The sequence below is a fragment of the Herpailurus yagouaroundi genome, unplaced genomic scaffold, assembly GCF_014898765.1.
Source record: "Herpailurus yagouaroundi ecotype Mexico unplaced genomic scaffold, PumYag 67641, whole genome shotgun sequence".
Classification (NCBI taxonomy): Eukaryota; Metazoa; Chordata; class Mammalia; order Carnivora; family Felidae; genus Herpailurus; species Herpailurus yagouaroundi.
In genome coordinates this window covers 3,289,581-3,309,554 of record NW_024420442.1, presented here as the reverse complement: position 1 = coordinate 3,309,554, position 19,974 = coordinate 3,289,581, and the positions used below count along the sequence as shown (strand labels likewise).

General features: G+C 43.2%; 2 protein-coding genes across 7 annotated transcripts in view; one reads left to right on the top strand and one right to left on the bottom strand.

Moving 5' to 3' along the window:
* NKAP (NFKB activating protein) overlaps positions 1-19,974 on the top strand; it is a 53,182-nt gene that overhangs the window by 25,003 nt on the left and 8,205 nt on the right. For 2 of the 5 annotated variants that reach the window (XM_040468023.1, XM_040468022.1), the window contains exon 9: positions 9,341-9,453. In XM_040468023.1, the coding sequence (XP_040323957.1) occupies positions 9,341-9,453 (113 nt within the window). Of the gene's footprint in view, positions 1-1,058; positions 4,099-9,340; positions 9,454-9,705; positions 10,205-19,974 lie in introns of those variants that run through there. The other 3 variants (XM_040468026.1, XM_040468025.1, XM_040468024.1) reach the window with 2 other exon arrangements.
* Positions 4,162-19,974, bottom strand: part of AKAP14 (A-kinase anchoring protein 14) — a 20,187-nt gene continuing 4,374 nt past the window's right edge. For both annotated transcript variants that reach the window (XM_040468028.1, XM_040468027.1), the window contains exons 4-6: positions 7,192-7,371; positions 4,890-4,942; positions 4,162-4,256 (exon numbers count right to left, since the gene is read on the bottom strand). In XM_040468028.1, the coding sequence (XP_040323962.1) occupies positions 4,172-4,256; positions 4,890-4,942; positions 7,192-7,371 (318 nt within the window). In that variant the 3' untranslated portion in view covers positions 4,162-4,171. The remainder of the gene's footprint in view (positions 4,257-4,889; positions 4,943-7,191; positions 7,372-19,974) is intronic.

Here is a 19,974-nt window from a genome sequence, read left to right as displayed (position 1 = left end):
AAAAGTTCAAAGTTCTAACAATACCAAGCATTGGAGAAGATGTGGATCTACAGGATCTCTTAAATATTGCTAGTGGTAAGATAAATTGGTACCACCACTTTGGAAAAGTCTCCTATCATCTTGGGAAGTTGAACATTCATATACTTTATGACCTAACAACTCTATTCCTAGATACCCAAGAGAACATCTTTCCCACGTACTAGGAGACGGGTACATAGATGTTTTATAGCATTGTTCACATAGCACTTTGTGTTCCAAATAAACTCACTGTACCCTGAGCGACCTTGAATACATTGTCATCTCCTTGTCTTTCCATCCTGCTGCTCCCCCACCTTCACACTAACCTGAAATGGTTCTCCCCTTTTCCTTACTCAGTTTTCTCTATTTTTCTAGACATAGCTCAAGCCTGATCGCAAACCGATTGTGTAGGGGTGGTTTACATATACATAAAAGAGTTTCTTGAAGTTTTCTCTCTAAGCAAGGAGACCTTTTGAAGATGATACAGTAGTTTCCCTCAGCCCCGGCCCCCCATGTTCCTTATTTGGCCCTTGTGCTAAATCCCTTCTTTTCTTTGAGCTGCTACTGGATTCTAAGGAAGTTATTAAATCCACTCACGAAATTCCTCAAATTCTATTGTAGTATTAGACCTGGTTCTTTTGATTGTGTGATAAATTAGAACCCTGAGGAAGTTCCACCTGATCGATGACAAGTTAAATCTTTCTTCTGTCTTACTGTCAGTTCCCCAAAGGTAAATTCCACATATCACATAGGAAGTTTAATAGTTTGCTAGTTTTGGTTGTTTTTACGCCCTTAGTATTTGAAGTTGATAACCTTCGTGATGTTGACAGAGCATCAGATCATTATTTGAATACTACAAATGAATCAAAGGACACATCGGCAGATAAAATGAATGATCTTTTGAAAATCCGACCCATGACCAAAACAATTTCTGTCGGTCAGTTTTTTCACTAGGCCTCTCTGTATTAAGACAGGATTAGTGGGGAAGTACTATAAGAATAATTACTGAGAAATTAAGCCAAAAATAAAATTGTCTCCAGGCATCGCCGAATGGAGGCCGTGCGACTGCGGAAAGAGAACCAGATCTATAGTGCTGATGAGAAGAGAGCCCTGGCGTCCTTTAACCAAGAAGAGAGGCGAAAGAGAGAAAACAAGATTCTGGCCAGTTTTCGAGAGATGGTATACCGAAAAACTAAAGGGAAAGATGACAAATAAGGATTTTCTGACTGTTCAGCAGACATTTTTAACAACAAAAAAAAGTCTGGGTTCCACATATACATACAAAAAGATTATTATGATCTGAAAAATGAAAAAGCTTTACAGTGCTACTGTGCCTTCTATTTAATTCTTTTAGTCCTTCAATAAAAAGCTGCTTATTGATATAATTTTAGCAAGATCTTTGGGTTATTTTTGGATTGACCGTAATAACTTTCTGGTTTAAAAATCCAAATTACGAATGAGATCATACTGTATTCGGGGAGGTGGCATTGAGAGGAAGTGTCAATAAGACAAGAAACTTAACTCTCACACCATGGGCCAGTGCTACTCTTAGCTCTACATCGTGCCCACCCTCCACCCTTACCCCTACCCCCACTGCAACTGAACTTGTGGGAAATTAATCACTTCTCTCTGTTGAATGTGTTATAAATGGTCTTGATAGAAACATAGGGGAGGCCACTTGTGTTAATAAGATGAAGGCATTGCTGAAAAGAGGAAACCTGGAATTTGAAAATTGACCTGTATAATACATAGTCCGCCCTGGGAATAATGTATTTTGTTTTCAGTCCCTACCTCTCTATCCCCAAATCCAACAAACAAGCCAAAAAGCAAACTAACCCACAGACGTACTGAGTTGAAGACGTGAACATTAGTGTTTTAAATTCTTAAAGGTTTACTTAAAAATGGTTCTTCCGAGTATAAAATGTTAGGAAGTCTACTGTTGTGCCAGTGTGAGTACATTATTTCCATCTAAGTTGTGCTTGGGTCATTATTTGAATACTGGAAATGAATGGGAGTCCACTGCAGTTAGGAGTTTCATAGGAAAAAATTTAATGAAGTATTGTTTTTAACATCGTTGTTTCATAAGGATGAAGCTAAAATGATAGTAAACGTATTTTAAGTCTGTCCTTTGTGTAATAAGCATATTTTATTTTAAACATTGTTAAACCTTTCAGTTTATTTTTTACATCTGTCATTCAGTTTTAACTTTGTATAGAACTCCTCACTTTATCACTTTCTATGGCTACTGTTGACTTTTAAGTTTGGGAGAAATGGAAAATTCTGGGACTAGTTCATGATCTTTTTCTTCCGTTATTTTGTTCAGTTTGAGTTGTTAGGTCACAAGAGTGAAGGGGAAAGGGGACAAGGGAAGTTTTGGCTGTTTTTGTTAAGTTTGTTTTGAGCTGTGTTGTTATGTGTCTAGGATAAATCTAAATTACCTGGGGCATGGGGAAGTTCTAACTCTGAGCTTATAAAATGCCCTTTCTCCTTGTAATAGTTGAAAGTGTTTTTTTCCAAAGTTTTAAAATAAGGCAGTCGTATTTCAAAGTATAGATGAAAAGTTTTACTATCTAACATATATTCTAGGAAAGTGTCTACCTTTAACCCACAGCTAAACCATTTGGCGTGTAGCAACATTTATGACCCCTGAATCTGAAGTGATTTCTGTTTATCGTTGTTGCCGCTGCCTAACCTAGTAAATCTCTTACTTCCAAAAGACAAAAGGAAACTAAGTTTCCAAATTTATGAGGTGTAATCCATTTACTTCCTGTGTAATAAAACCGAAATTTATAATCCCTACTCAAGAATTTTGTTCTCTAAGAACATTATTTTTTATTACTGGTTCCTAGAGACTGAATGAGTTGACACTCTTATTTTCAGTAGGCGAGGTAGTTTCAATGCAACAGCTCTGATCTAGGATTATTGTGGATTTTTATTGGATTCTCCTGTCTCCTCCACAGACTAGATAGTCAACAAATGCTTGTTGACTAAATGAAAAAAATATATTAATGTATTTCAGAACTTTTCATTTCTTTCACCAGGGGTTTGTGCAGGAAAGATCTACCAAAGAACAGCTTCAGTAGCGTATTCTTTGGGGAAGAGGAGGGAAGAAGAAAGGGGCTAAAAGTATTTTATTTTGAGCTCATGAGAGTTACTGCTTCAAACTGTGCTTAGTCATCTGAGCCATAAATCAAATAGGAGGGGTGTTGTGTTTGAAATTTATGTTTTATTCTTCAGGGAGACTTATCTAGTTTTCCACCTCCTTGCCTGTTGTTCTGATCAGATCTTCCCTCCTTTTGTATCTGTTGCACAAATGTAAGAGTTAAAAAAAGAAGAAAAATATTACCCACATCAATTGCCTTTAGTATTCTGTGTTCCCTTCCAGTGCTTATCTACGTAAATACGTATTCTGATGTACTTGTAAGTAATCGCCTGTAATGCTATCTTGTCTTTGGTGTTTTAAAACTTTACAGCCAGGTAAGACAGCCTCATAGGGATGGTAAGAACAAGTGATGATCTGGTGTTAGGCTGGGAAGAAGACAAAGTAAGGGTGGCTATCGAACATTCCCTGTTTTATTGCCTCCTGTCCTCAGGCCACCCTGTTGCCGTCACGGTTGTGATGCTGTATTGCGGTAGGCGGCATGCCCGGTTTCAGAGTTTCCGAATGTATTATTTAACTTACTCACTTAAGTGAAGGAAGGGGTCTGTGAGTAGGGAAATATTATGAGCTGTAGAACTACCACCACTTTTCTTTTCCCCAGTTATGCCCATAAAGAGGTATGTGTGCACTAGTGAATTGGGCTCATATGGGGGAACAAGCAGCCAAGTGTCCATCTCCGTTTAGTCTGACAGGTGAATTTTACAAATCTCTAAACTTGGCTTCTATACCTGTTAAGACTAAGTGATACAGGTAGTGATGGGAAAAACCATTTAGAAAATGGAAAACAACTTACTGGTTACTCTGCTAATGTGATGGAAGTTGCCAAATGGAAAATGAATGAATGCAAAAAAAAAAAAAATACAGTTGGATTGTTTGCCAAAAGTTTATTATTCAATAAACATTCTGTGGTTTGATGTGCAGTATCGTATTTTTAATACATTGTGATTAGAAATCCAATCCTAAAACATTCTATAGGAATTAGACACCATTGAATTAGAAGGCAATTGACTCCATTAAAATACTTCTGGCCTCAGTAATGTCCCTCAGCCATTTTTCTCGAAAGCGAGTCATTCCTGGTCTGCAGAGGAAGAAAAACAAACATACTAAAACCTTTTAAAATAAAACAAAACATTGAGATAGGGATTCCCTGCTTATTCTGTTACATTCCTAGTAAGCAAAAAGTCTTTTGGGGGTGGGGAATGAAGGTTGTCTCTATTCCATAGACCCAATCAATAAAGGCATTGAGTTGATATGGAAAGATTCTTTAAAAGAGGTCTTGTACAAATAAAAGATTCTTATATAGGACTTACTTCCATGTGATTGTGAAGTTTCCCATAGAAACAACAGACATGACCCACTTTGTTCCCACCCTACTTCAGCAGCTAGTCCTCAAGTTTCTAATTGCTGAAAACCAAGCCATTAAAAAAGTTTTTCTAGAACAAGGGCAGAATCCTACTTTTAGCCCATCGTAATGGGGTAGGTGGTTCAAAGAAGAAAAGTAACCATTACATGAGTTATCTGTGGCTATGGGCCTGCTAAGTTCCTGGGGTGTGATGACCTTTTCCCACCACCTTTTTAAAAGTAAGTCTCTAGGGGCGCCTAGGTGGCTCAGTCAGTAGAGCATGCGACTCTTGATCTCGAGATGTTGAGTTCTAGCCTCGTTGGGGGTAGAGATTATGAGAAAAAAAAAAAGCCTCCAACTGTTCGTTACCTGTGAACAAACGAATGGCCCTCAAAGACATAAGAGACCTCAATGGGCATATCCTAAGAGAGAAAAGGGCAACTGTTAGCCTAGACCAATCATACCAACTCATAATTCCTTCCATCCCTACCCTTGTCCATATATGTATACTCTTTTAAGTTTCTAGAATTTACCCTCCTTAGCGGGATGTCTATCGGTTCTTTGTCACTTCAAATCTCTGTTCCCCAAAATATCTTTTTGGCAACAAATAACCTAAAGTATCTCCATAAAAATTTAAAACAAGTCAGGACAGGCTTGTGTTCTTCGTGAATAGTCATTTACCTTCTCTACATGTTCCACTTTACTCAGTTGGCCGTATTTCCCTCTTAGGAATAGAGTAAGAACGAAGTAATATAGGTAAACAAGTTGGAAAACGTTTTTAAAGCCACATAAAAATGTAGGGTGTAAAATTGTCTCAGTGGCCCCCACCCATTCTCCCTTCCAAAATTATACTTGGAATTCTAATCAAGAGCCCTTCTCCTAAGCACTCAGTGCATGGGCACTGATCATGGTCTTACTTACCTCCACCAGCCTTCCTTTCCAATCTCCAACCTTGCCACTTAGCAAGACAGCTGATGGCAGGATATATGACCAAGGGAAGGGAGAGCTCCACCTACTTTACCTTTTTACATTACTGCAGGTTCAAATAGGTAAGTTTGTGCTAGGCTAGGATAAACATAAGACATAGTTGGCTCACTGTGTAGCCATATATAAAGCTTGAGAGTCAGACGAAGCCTCAGATAACTTCTGTGAAAGGATGGAAGACAAGGGGAGAAATCACATTTTTATGTGTGCTGTGTTCCGGGCATTATGCTTGGTACCAGCCCTGCTCCTCTGATGACCCAAGCCCTAGATTCATGGGTGTTATTTTAACTCCTTTCACACTAGCTATCAATATTTCATATTCATCGTCTACATGGTGGCTACAGACAGTCATTCCTTCAAGTATTTACTGAGTGTCTACTGTTTGCCAGGCCTCGTTTTACAGCAAGACAAACATTCCTGCCTTTGTGGAACTCACATTCTGGTAGGGGGAGCAGGCCATAACAAGATAATAAATCACGTAGACTATCAGAAGGTAATAAAGTGTTACAAAGTGTGGTCTAGGAGGTGAGAGCAGGATATGCACATACCAAGGGGAGAGCGGTCCAGTCGGAGGGGACAGCAAATGCAGAGGCGCCGAGGCGGGACTATACCTGGATTGTTAAAGAATGGCAAGATCACAGTAGCTAGAGGAGAGTAACTGAGGGAGGAGGAGGAGGAGGAGGAGGAGAGGGGGAAAAGCAGAAATAACAAGGGACTAGGTCACGCAAGGCCTTGTAGGCCCTCAATACTCAAATTGTGCTCTGTGGACCTGTGGCATCAGCACCGCCTAGGATCTTGTTAGTAATCTCCGGCCCTACCCCAGACCTGCTGAATCGGAACCTTCTTTCGACAAGATCCCCCATTAATTTGCATGGGCTTGGAAGTTTGAGAAACACATTGTAAACAGAAGAGTGACATAAATTCATCTCACAAGGCTCACTCTGGCGGCCGCTGGGTTGAAAAGATACACGACGAGGGCAAGGGTGGAAGCAGAGAGACCAGTTAGAAGGCCATTGAAATACTCTTGGTAAGAGTCGATGGGGTCTTGCACCAAGGTGGTAAAAGTGGAGTGGTAAGAAATTGTTGGATTCAGGACCTGTTTCTGAAGATAGGGCCAACAGGACTTCCTAGTGTGTTGCATCAGGGATGCGAAAGTCAAAGGTGATGCCAAGGATGTGGGCCGTGAACCGAGATGAGATGTCTGCAGGTAGGTCAGGTTGGGAAGGGTAAATGGCAAGTTCAGTTTGGGATACAAGAAGTGAGATGTGTATTAAGCAGTGGCAGAGGTCTGGGCTGGAGATATAAATTTGGGGATCGTAAGCTAGAGGTGGCATTTGGAGCCCGGAGACCATAAGATCCCCAAGGAAATGAGTCTAGAGGAGAGGCTCGAGGCCAGGAGAGACTGAGAAGGAATGGTCGGTGAGGCGGGCGCAAGGCCAGGATAGTATGGTGTTTTAGCAGCCAAATGGAACACTTCCTGAAGAAGGGAGTGCGCAGCCAGGGCAAGTGCTACAGATTGGCCAAGCAAGATGAGGACAGAAGGAACCGTTGAGAACTAGTTTGTAAAACCATTAAGTTGTACCGAAAAGAAAAAAAAAAAAGAGGTCATCGATGACCTTGACAAGAGAGGTCTCCGTTCTCATTGGAGTCTCATCGACGTGAACAGGGCAGAAAAGGAAGAGCTTACTGGAAGTTTGTTTTTGGTGATCTTGATGGTGAAGTAGACAGAGGCGGGGACTTGTAGCATGGCTCTCATAGTGATCCGGTTGCTCCAGCGTACACAGTAGAGGTAGTAGTAGCTGTGAACCACGTCTTTCCTCTCTATGAACTGTGTGTGGTACACCCAGCGTTCTTGATACTCCCAAGTCTGTTTCACGGGAAAAAGAGCACTCAGAACGAAAAGCACGCTTCTATGCAAGTCCTCTAGGCAAAGGCAGTGCACAACAGTAGGGGTCACAGCCCCGCTTCTGTCATCCGTTCTTAACATTGTTAAGATTCACACCGGAGTCAACTCCACACGGGAGGAGGGAAAAGGGGAAGCGGACACGAAATGAGTCAATAACGCGACATCGCCTAAGAGCGGGCTCTGGAACACAGAGAGGCACATGCTCAGCTGCGTAGGTGTATGTGCCCGCCACACTCGGCGTGCACACTGACCATCCAGACTCTGGCTTGGGAGGCCAGTTTGGCTCCTTGGAGAATAATTAGAAAGTGGTTCGAACATGTGTTCTGCCCACTCCGCGTAAAGGTATAACTAGAGGGTAATGAGGCCACAAGGCGCCTGGGTGGCTCAGTCGGTTAAGCCTCCGACTCTTGATTTGGGCTCAGGTCGTGATCTTACGGTCGTGAGATCGAACCCCCGAATCAGGCTCCACGGTAGGCATGGCGTCTCTTAGGATTCTCTCTCTCCCTCGGCCCCTCCCCGGCTCTCAGTCTCTCTGTCTCTCAAAAAGAAAAACAAAATGTAATGAGGCTGATTTCACAAGCTGTTTCTGAAAATCAGAGTCGCCTCACGGCAACCATCGGTGGTATAGAAAGTGAGTTCAGAAGAGGAACGGGTCAGGCACGAGGATCATCCGACCCCTCAGATCCCTGTCTCCCCCCTCCGAGATGTTTCTGTCCCCAAGCATGCATCTTACTAGTGCCTCGGGCCCACAGAAGTCATAACGCAGCCCTGCTTCGCTGTACGGGGCCTCAAATGCTATTGGTATTCGACAAGTTCAATTCAACTGAGTCCCCTTGGCTTGGCTATTGGGGCACAGGAAGCTTCCAAATCAAAATTAAAAAAATTTTTAAAAAGATCCTGAATTAAGATGAAGGTCCACAGAAGGAAGGGAGTGAGATAGTTTAACAGTCTCAGTGATGTGAGGAGGGACAGTAGGAGGCTGATGGCAAAAAGATTTCTGGCACTCCTTTAAAAAAAAAAAAAAAGCAGGCTCGGGGGGGTCGGCTTACTTTATTTCAGACTTACACCCAACCGACTGTTTCAGTCAGCCACACAAGAGCACCAGGCACCAGATTCCTTGAGATCAGGGACTGTGTTTTACACAGATTATCGTTCCTCTTAATGAAGGGGCCCGACAGGTCACCCTTTGTGTCCCCACTGGAGCAATGCCTTTCTTTCCAACCTTTCTATGTTATTCTATGTTATTCTATTTCTTCAGCCCTAATGTTTCCTCTGGCACACAAAGACTTTGTACCATCGGAAGGTCCCTAGACCTCATTTAAGGAGGCCCTTTGCAGATGAGCATATTGGGGCCCAGAAACGGCAAGGGACGGCCCACAACAGCTGGGGCTGGGACCCAGGGCTCCCAAGCGGCCGGCCCAGTGCTCTCTCCACCCGACCAGACGTCTCAATTCTAAGATTTTCTTCCCCTCCGTGTGGTGTCGCAGTGGTTGGTCTTCTTTTCTTTTCTTTTTCCTTTTGTGAACTCAGGCAGCCTTAGACGCATTAAATTTTTTTTTTTTAATTTTTTTTTGAGAGAAAGAGACACAGAGTGAGCAGGGGAGGGGCAGCGAGAGAGAGAGAGACAGACAGACAGACAGACAGAATCCGAAGCAGGCTCCAGGCTCCAAGCTGTCAGCACAGAGCCCGACGCGGGGCTCGAACTCACGAACTGCGAGGTCATGACTTGAGCCGAAGTCGGATGCTCAACTGACTGAGCCTCCCAGGCGCCCCAGCCTTAGACACATTAAATTCAGCTATCTCCATCAGGCCAATCTCTTCCCATTTTTATCAGTGTTCAGGCAGCTGATTTTGTGTAGCTCCAGTGAGTGTGTGTTGTCCTGGTATTTGGTAATTTTTACATAACGTTGCTTCGTATACTCGCTTCCAGGGAACAATATGTCGTTGTGCTACTCTACCATGGATGGCTTAGCCAATTACATCTTATTGGACACTCAAAATCAACAGGCACCTGGAAGTATATGCACAAAACTGTTATCAACGGTAAGTGACCTCTGAGGGAGTAGAACTGGGTATTGTGGGGGCGGAAGGGGAACCTTCATTTTCTGCTCTGTCCCTTTGCTCACTGGGGCTTTTTGATAATGACGTCTTATTTCTATTATAACAATAATTTGTAACTGTGCGTTAGGCATTGGGGATTTTCCAACTCTTATTTGTTTGTTTTTTTAAATGGTTTTTATTTTTTTCCAACTTTTCTCTTAGAAAAGAACTTATTTGTAATATTCCTGTTTCCAGATTGTGTTTCTTCAAAGGATAAACTACTTGTGCTCATTGGCAATGTAGGAGTATACCTGTTCCCTCCCCAAAACACACAAGACTTCGGATACCAGGTTTAACCATTCTTGTTCACGTTGCAGTACCTTAAAATCCTTTGAATTTGCATTTTTCACTCATAGTAAAACTCTGCATGATTTCTGTCATCAAAAGGAACTGTTCTTACTATCTGGTATCAAAAATGTACCAGACCTGTGATCCAGAACTTCAGTTTTCTGCTTAATCAGAAAAACCTTGGGCAAATTGTCCAACCTCTCTGAGCCTCAGGGTTTCTCATCTGCAGAATGGGCACATTGATGTACCTACATACAGGTTTGTTGTGGGGATTAGATGAGATCGTGCATGTGACGTGCTTAGCAGTGCTTGGCATGTGGTAACGCGCAGCAAACGGTAACTACTAATTTGCCATCCCCTGGTGTCTGGTGGATTCTGGGAAATCTGCAGTAAGCTTGAGAAAGCTCCTCATCAGAAATAGCTGACACTTAAAGGCGCCTGGGTGGCTCCAGTCGGTTAAGCATCCAACTTCAGCTGAGGTCATGATCTCGCGGTTCATGGGTTCGAGCCCCACGTTGGGTTCTGTGCTGACAGCTCAGAGCCTGGAGCCTACTTCGGATTTTGTGTCCCCCACCCCTGTCTCTCTGCCCCTCTCTGCTCGTGGTCTGTCTCTCTCTCTCTGTCTCTCTCTCTCTCTCTCTCTCTCTCAAAAATAAATAAACATTAACAAAAAAGAAATATCTGACACTTAGACGGGAGACTACTTGTAGGACTCATTTCATTAGCAGGGTTGGGAACAAGGTGATTTTATGTCAGTCGCTATATAGGGCTTTCAGCTTTTTAGTCACCTTCTACTTTTCCTTTTTTAATTTGAAAAGCATTTTTTAATGTTTATTTATTTTTGAGAGCAAGTGCAAGTCGGGGAGGGGCAGAGAGAGGGGGAGACAGAGACACAGGTCTCCAACTCACGAATCATGAGATCGTGACCTGAGCCAGTCGGATGTTCAACCGACGGGGCCACCCAGGCGCCCCATCACCTTCTACTTTCTAATTGTCTTATCTTCCTAACAGTCCTACAAAGTAGGTAAGCTCTTCATCTGTGAACAAATAATGGTATGGAGAGAAGAAATCTGTTCATGTAGTCAACATCTCTGCGTACCTGACCTTTCTAGGGGCTGAGGGCAGAGAAAGGGACAAAAGCCTCTCCTTCATGGACCATATGATCCAGAGGTAGAAGAAAAGCAAAGAGTGAATAAGTAAAATCTAGTGTCTTGGGTAGAGCTGAATGCTAAGCGGAAAAGTAAATCAGAGAAGGAGAAAGGGTTGTAATTTTCGATGAGATGGCCAGGAAAGGCCTCGGTGAGCAGGTGGGATCTTTTTTAAATTGAACTATAGTTGCCATTCAGTATTATATTAGTTTCAGCCATAAAACATGGTAATTGAACATTTATATACATTATAAAATGATCACGGTGGGTCTGTCCCCATCCAAAGTTACTACAATGTCAATGACTGTGTTTTCTCTGCCATGCTTTTCTTCCCCGTGACTAGTTTATTTGATAACTGGAAACTTGTCCCTCTTAATCCCTTTCGCCTGTTTCACCCAAATCATACCCCTGTCCCCTCTGAAATCATACGTTATTTGTCTTTGACTTACTTCATCTAGCATAATACTCTCTCAGTCCATCCATGTTGTCGCAGGTGGCAAGATTTCAGTTTTATTTATGGCTGAATAATATTCCATTGTGCATACCACATCTTTGTTATCCACTCATCTATTGATGGGCACTTCAGTTGCTTCCACATCTCGGCTGTGGTAAAGAATGCTGCCGTGAACAGAGGAGGCGTGTACCTTTTCACGTTAGTGCTTTTGTTCTCTTCGGATACGTAAGCAGAACTGGAATTGCCGGATCATACAGTATTTCTATTTTAAATTGTTTGAGGAACCTCCGTCCTGTTTTCCATAATGGCTGCCCCAACTTACATGCCCGCCAACAGGGCCCGGGGGTTCTTCTTTCTCCTCATTCTCACCAACATTTGTTATTTCTTGTTTTTGTGATACTAGCCACGCTGACTGGTGTGAGGTGGCATCTCACTGTGGTTATGATTTGCATTTCCCCGATCAGTGAGGTTGAGCATCTTTTCATGTGTCTCTTGGCCATCTGTATGTCTTCTTTGGAAAATTTCCATTCAGGCCCTCTGGCCGTTTTTTAAGTGGATTCTCGTTTTGGTATTGAGTTACAGGAGTTCTTTATATATTTTGGATAGTAACCCTTTATCAGACATATCATGTGTAAAATGTCTTCTCGCATTCAGTATGTTGCCTTTCATTTTGCTGGCTTCCTTCACTGCGTGAAAGTTTTTTAGTTTGATGTAGTTGCAATTGTTTACCTTTGGTTTTGTTCCCCTTGCCTGAGGAGACAGACCCGGAAAAATATTGCTGAGGCTGATGTCCAAGAGTTTATTTCCTGTGCTTTCTTCTGGGGGTTTTATGGCTTCAGGTCTCACATTTAGGTCTTTAATCCATTTTGACTTTATTTTCATGTCTGGTGTTAGAAAGGGGTCCAGTTTCCTTCTTTTGCAGGTCGCTGTCCACTTTTCCCAACACCTTTTATTAAAGAGACTGTCTTTTCCCCATTGGACGGACATTCTTGCCTCCTTTGGCGTAGATTCATTGACCATCTAAGTGTAGGTTTATTTCTGGACTCTGTTCTGTTCCACTGATCTATGTGTCTGTTTTTGTGCCAGTACCATACTGTTTTGACTACTGTAGCTTCGTAGTATAGTTTGGAATCTGGGAGCATAATACTTCCTGCTTTGGTCTTCTTTCCCAAGATTACTGTAACGAATCGGGGTTTTATGTTGTTCCATGTAAGTGTTAGGATTATTTGTTCTAAAATATTAAAAATGCCATTGGTATTTTTATTGGGATTGTATTGAATTCTGTAGATTGCTTTGGGTAGTATGGACTTTTTTTTAAGTTTACTTATTTAGAGAGAGTGTGTGTGTAAGTGTGGGAGAGGCAGAGAGAGAGGGAGAGAGAGAGAGAGAGAACCCCAATCAGGCTCTGCACCACCGGCGCAGAGCCCGATGCGAGGCTCGAACCCATGAACCACGAGATCATGACCTGAGCTGAAGTCTGATGCGTAACCGACTAAGCCACCCCCGGCACCCCAGTAGGGTGGACATTTTAACAATATTAATTCTTCCAATCCATGAGCATGGTATATTTTTCCATGTAGTTGTCATCTTCAGTTTCTTTCATCATTGTCTTCTAGTTTTCAGAGTATATGTCTTTCAACCCCCTGGTTAAATTTATTTTATTCTTTTTGATGCAATTATATGTGGGATTGCTTTTTCAGTTTCTCTTTCTGATAGTTTGTTTTAGTGTATAGACAGATTGCTATATATTTTGTATCCTGCAATTTCACTGAATTCATTTATTAATTCTAGTAGCTTTTTGGTGGAGTTTTTAGGGTTTTCTATATATCGTATCATGTCACCTATAAACCATGACAGTTTTACTTCTTCTTTACTAATTTTGATGCCTTTTATTTCTTTTTCTTGTAACATTGCTGCAGCTAGGCCTTGCACTATATGTTGAATAAAAGTGGCGAGAGTAGGGGCACCTGGGTGGCTCAGTTGGTCAAGTGTCCGACTTCTGCTTAGGTCACGATCTCGTGGTTCGCGAGTTTGAGCCCCGCGTTGGGCTTGCTCCTGTCAGCACAGAGCCCACTTTGGATCCTCTGTCCCCTTCTCTCTCTCTCTGCCCCTACCTGGTTGCTCTCTCTCTCTCTCAAAAGTAAACATTTAAGGGGTGCCTGGGTGGCTCAATTAAGCATCCAACTCTTGATTTCAGCTCAGGTAACGATATCATGGTTCATGAGTTTGAGCCCCACATCTGTGCTGTGAGCGCAGAGCCTGCTTGGGAGTCTCTTTCTCCGCCCCCTCCCCCTCTCTGCCTCTCCCCTGCTCTCTCACTTTTTCTCTCAAAAATAAATTTTAAAATGAGCATTTAAAAAAAAAAGTGATGGGGCACCTGGGTGGCTCAGTCGGTTAAGCGGCTGACATCGGCTCAGGTCATGATCTCACAGCTCATGAGTTCAAGCCGTGTGTCGGGCTCCGTGCTGACAGCTCAGAGCCTGGAGCCTGCTTCAGATGCTGTGTGTCCCTCTCGCTTTGCACTTCCCTCACTCACACTCTCTCTCAAAAAACAAATAAACATTAAAAAAATTTCTTTTAAGTGGCAAGAGTAGACATTCTAGTCTTGTTCCTGATCTTAGAGGGAAAGCTTTCAGCCTTTCATTCTTGAGCATGATGTTAGCTCTGGGTTTGTCATATCTGGCCTCTCTTATGTGCTGGTATGTTTCCTCTGTGCCCACTTTGTTGAGCTTTTTTTATCATATTTGGATGTTGAATTGTGTCAAATGCTTTTTCTGCATTTATTGAGGTGGTCATATGATTTTTATCCTTTATTTTGTTAACACGGTGTATAACATTGATTAATTTGTGGATATTAAATTATCCCTGCATCCCTGGAATAAATCCTACTTGATCATGGTATATGATCCTTTTAAGGTATTGTTGATTTCAGTTTATTAATATATCGTTGAGGATGTTTTCATCTATGTTCATCAGGGATATTGACCTGGAATTTGCTTTTGTGTAGTGTCTGTCTGGTTTTGGTATAAGGGTAATGCTGGTCTTAGTGATTTGGGAGCCTTCCTTCTTTAATGTTTTGGAATAGTTTGAGGAGGATAGGTATCAACTCTTTGAAATGTTTGGTGAAATTCACATGTGAAGCCATCTAGTCCCAGACTTTCGTTTGCTGGGAATTTTTTGAGTACTGATTCGATTTCATTATTAGCAATTTGTTTTTCAGATTTTCCAATTCTTCTTCTTTAAAAAAAATTAAGTTTACTTATTAATTTATCTTGAGAGAGAGAAAGCAAGAGTCGGGGAGGGCAGAGAGGGAGGGAGAGAGAGAGAATCCCAAGCAGGCCCCACACTGTCAGCACGGAGCCTGACACAGGGCTCAAATCCATGAACCGTGAGATCATGACCTGAGCCGAGGTTGGTCGCTTAACTGACTGAGCCACCCAGGCGCCCCCATTTCTTCCCGATCCCAGTCTTGGAAGATTGTTTCTAGAAATTTATCCATTTTTTCTAGGTTGTTTAAAATGTTTGCAAGAAATAATTTTTCACAGTAGTGTCTTATAATCATTTGTATTTCTGTGGTGTCATTTGTAACTTTCATTGATCATATTCTTCATTCCAGTCCTCTCTCGTTTTTTCTTGATGAGTCTTGCTAAAAGTTTTCCAATTTTATCTTTTCAAAGAACCAGCTCGTAGTTTCATTGACCTCTTCTAATGTTTTCTTTTCAGTTTCTGTTTCATTTTTCTCTCTGATAGTTATTATTTCCTTTCTTCTACTAATTTTGGGCTTTGCCCTTTTTCTCATTCCTTTAGGTGTAAGATTAAATTGTTTATTTGAGATTTTCTTGTTTCTTGAGCTGGGCCTGTATCACTGTAAACCTCCCTCTTAGAACTGCTTCTGCTGCATTGCATAAATTTTTTACTGTTGTGTTTCCATTTCTATCTGTCTCAAGGTATATTTTTATTTCCTCTTTTTGAGTTCTTTGTTCACCCACTGGTGGTTTAGTATCACGTTTAGCCTCCAGGTGTTTGTGGTTTTTTTCTAGTTTTCTTCTCATAACTGGTTTCTATTTTCATGCCATTGTGGTAAGAAAAGATGCTTGATATGATTTCAGTCTTCTTAAGTTTATTGAGACTTGTTTTCTGGCCTAACATGTGATCTGTCCTGGAGAATGTTCCATGTCCATTTGAAAAGAATGTGTGTTCTGTTTTTGGATGGAATGTTCTGTTAAGTCCATCTGGTCTAATGCGTCATTCAAAGTCACTGTTTCCGTATTTTCTGTGGTGTCTTACTGTCAATTTCTCCCTTTATATTTGTCAGTATTTTCTTTACACATTTAGGTGTTTCTGTGTTGGGTGCATAGGTATTTACAAGTGTTATATCTTCTTGTTGGATCGATCCCTTTATCATTATGTAATGTCCTTCTTTGTCTCTTGTTATAGGCTGTGTTTTAAAGACTACTTTGTCTGGCATAAGTATTGCTACCCCATGTGTTTGGAATCTCTTTTCCCATTCCTTCCCTTTCAGCCTGTATGTGTCTTGAGGTCTGAACGTGAGTCTCTTATAGGCAGCATATAGGTGGGTTTTGGTTTTTTATCCATTCGGTCACCCTGTGTCTTATGATTGAAACATTTAATCTGTTTACAGTGAGAGTACTGCTGGGCATGTACTTATTATTTTGTTAATTGTTTTCTGGTTGTTCTTGTAGTTCTTCTCTGTTCCTTCTCTTGCTCTCTTCCCTTGTGATTTGATGACTTTCTTTAGTGTTCGGTTTGGATTCCTGGATCTTTCATGTGTCTAGCATAGGTTCTTGGACCGTGGTTACCATTAGGTGTATATACAACACATGATATACATCTATCTATCTATCTATATATATATATATATATCGGCATATTTTAAGTTGACGGTCACTTAATTTTGAACACATTCTAAAAGCGCTTACGTTTTTACTCCCTCCTATTTTATGTAGACATCATATTTTACATCTTTTTGTGTACCACCTTAACTAATTATTGTAGCTATAATTGATCTTACTACTTTTGTCTTTTAACCTTCATCCTAGCTTTATAAGTGATTGGTCTCCTACCTTTACTATATGTTTGCTTTTACCAGTGAAATTTTTTCTTTCTTAATTTTCTCACTTCTAGTTCTAGCCTTTTCTTTTCTACTTGAACAAGTCCCTCTAACATTTTTTGTGAGGCTGGTTTAGTGGTGATGAACTCTTTTAACTTTTATCTAGGAGCTCTTTATCTCTCCTTCAGTTCTGAATGATGACCTTGCTGGGTAGAGTATTCTCGGTTGTAGGTTTTTCCTTTCAGCACTTTGAATGTATTGTGCCGCTCCCTTCTGGCCTGCAAACTCTGCTGAAAAAGCAGCTGATCGATCGCCTTCTGGGGGTTCTCTTATACGTAACTATTTGTATTCTCTTGCTGCTTTTAAGATTCTGTCTTTATCTTTAATTTTTGCCATTTTCATTATTATGTGTCTTGATGTAGACCTCCTTCGGTTCCTCTTATCTGGAGGTCTCCGGTCTCTGTGGCCCCTGGACCTGGATGTCTGTTTCTTTCCCCAGGCTAGGGAAGTTTTTAGCAATTATGTCTTCAAATAGGTTTTCTGCCCCTTTCTCTCCTTTTTTTTCTGGGACCCCTATAATGCAAATGTTAGGATGCCTGACGTTGTTCCAGTGGTACCTTATCCTACCCTCATTTCTTAAGAATTCCTTTTTGGTTTTGCTGTGCAGCTTGGATGATTTCCACTACCCTGGCTTCCAGATCACTGATTTGTTTTTCTGCGTCTCCTCATCTGCTGTTGATCCCGTCTTGTGTATTTTTTATTTCAGTTATTGTATTCTTCAGTTCTGATTTTTTTTTAAGTTTGTTTATATTGAGAGAGAGAGCATGAGCAGGGGAGGGGCAGAGAGAGAGAGAGAATTCCAAGCAGGCTCCGTGCTGTCCGCACAGAACCGGACACGGGGCTTGATCCCACAAACCGTGAGATCGTGACCTGAGCCGAAATCAAGAGCGGGACGCTTAACTGACTGAGCCACCCAGGCGCCCCATTAAGCTTCAGTTTTAAAAACTATTTTCTATCTCTGCGTTGAAGTTCTCACGGAGTTCATTCGTTCTTCTCCCAACTCTTGTGAGCACCTTTATGACCATTACTGTGAACTCTTTATCAGGTAAATTGCTTATCTCTGTTTTATTTGAGGTCTTTTTCTGTGCTTTCGTCTTGTTCTTTTGTTTGGAACATATTCCTCCGTCTCCTCATTTTGTCTGATTCCGTGTGTTCGTCTCTATGTATTAGGTACGTCAGCTCCGTCTCCTGCTCTTGAAAGTAGTGGCCTTATGTAGAAGGGCCCTGTGGGGCCCAGTAGTGTAATCGCCCCTCGTCACCAGAACGAGAGACTCTCCAGGGGGGTGTCCCACGTGTGGGCTGTGTGCACGGTCCTGTTGTGACTCAGCTGTGACTGCTGTGGAGGCGCTGGTGAGCGGGGCTGGCCCTCGGCCCTGCTGGCTGCAATGCCTGGTGACTATTGTGGGTGTGCTAGTGGATGGGGCTAGACGCCCCCTCCCCGGGGCACGAGTTGCTTTGGAGGGGACACCAATCTTGGCCAGTGCTCCCCACCCGGTGGGGCAGGGTGGTAATTGCTTTGAGGGGATGCTGGTCCCGCGTGAAGCTGCCTGCCACTTGTGGTGGGGCAGGAGCTGCTTTAGAGGGGCGGCTGCCAGGGCCTGTCTGCAGGGCAATGCCAGGGTGGGGTCAGCAGTGCTAGCAAGGTAGATAGAGAGTGGCAGAACTGGGACCCGCCCATGCTTTCATTCCCGGAGGAAGTTCCTACAGATCCCCGCCCCTCTGGCACATAACCCTAGAATTAGTCGATAAAGGTTCACCTATAGCCCAGGCACCACTCAAATCACCGCCTCTGTGCTTGGTCTTAGGGTGATTGTGTATGGGCCCTTTAAGAGCAGAGTCTTGGTTTCCTACAACAGTCTGGCTCTCCCACAGTTAAGCAGCCCCATTGATTTTCAAAGCTCCTGGGATTAAACCCTGCTGATTTTCAAGGCCGGATGTTATGGGGCCTCATCTTCCTGGTGCAGATCTCCAGGGTGGATAGTGGTGCCCAATGTGGGGCTTGAACCGCCCCCCGCCCCCCCCCCCCCAGGCCAGGGAGGACCTGCACGCCTGTGCTGTCCCTCCCATTTGTGGGTTTAGCTCCTGACTTTGCCTCTGTCCCTGCTACCCTTCTTCATATGGCTTTTTCTTTATATATTTAGCTGCGGAAGAGCTCTTCTACTGGTCCTCAGGTCGTCCTCAGAGTGAGCAAAGAGAGGTAAGGCATGAACCATGAGAATAGGTCGCAGGGGAGAGGGTTCCGGGCAGAGAGCACTGCAAGTGCAAAGGCCCTGAGGTGGGAGCATGCGTGGCAGTTGAACGGGAAGGAGATGGGTGTGGCTGGAGTGAGAAAGGTGAAAGGACAGTAGGTCATAGGTGATGAGTCTGAGCAATAAGTTGGGAGGGAGAAGGGGACTCAGATCCCATCAAGCTCTCTAGGCCATTGTCAGGACTGTGTTTGCCTTTTGCTCAGAATAACCGGTGGCATTGTGGGGGGAAGTGTTTCTGCCTGTTCTGTGTCCCATTCCAGCCCGATTCACAAACCCCGGGTGCAGTAGGCGGAGGCTTTCGCCCAACTCCAAATGGAGACGTTCTCCAGAGCAAGAAGGTCCAAGAGTAAGTAGTACTTTGCACCACACATCATCACTGTGCTCTAAATACCCCTTGTCATTGGAAGGGTGAGTTGTGCCTGCTGGGACATAAGAGGGTGTGGAGCCACCTCGTTTCCACCTGACCAGGCCTTCCTGGGGCCTAGGAAACTGCCCTTGGGGCTGTAGGCTTAGATGGAGCCGGCCAGAGGAACAGAGACAGTGGGGAGTCTTCTCCGAGGGCTGGGGAGCTTGCCTCCATCTATTTCGACTCGTCTCTCTCAGTGAGTAGGGATTTCAAGCCATTTTTTATTCCACCCTGCCAGTTAGGCAAAGCAGCCCAGGGCCTTCTCTCCAAAGCTGCCAGGATAAGCCACACGAACGGTTCAGAGCCAGGCACAGGCGGAAAAGGAAAAGGAATTCCCAGGCAGGTACATCATAGCGTGCGGGCAGTATGTTCCCAAACTAAATCTAAAAGTTCCATCGGCAGCCCCTTTGTTAACGAGGCGATTTCTAAGGTTGGTGACGGAGAACTCCTGTTTTGGAAGAGTAGCTCCCTCCTTAGGTCACTAGGCCCCCATTTAGAGCACCGGTGTGGGAAAATTGCTTAACTGGGAGTATCAGGCTTTCCTGGTCGGAAATGTAAGGTTAGGACGATAAAAACAGGGCAATACGGGGGCGCCTGGGTGGCGCAGTCGGTTAAGCGTCCCACTTCAGCCAGGTCACGATCTCGCGGTCCGTGAGTTCGAGCCCCGCGTCGGGCTCTGGGCTGATGGCTCAGAGCCTGGAGCCTGTTTCCGATTCTGTGTCTCCCTCTCTCTCTGCCCCTCCCCCGTTCATGCTCTGTCTCTCTCTGTCCCAAAAATAAATAAACTT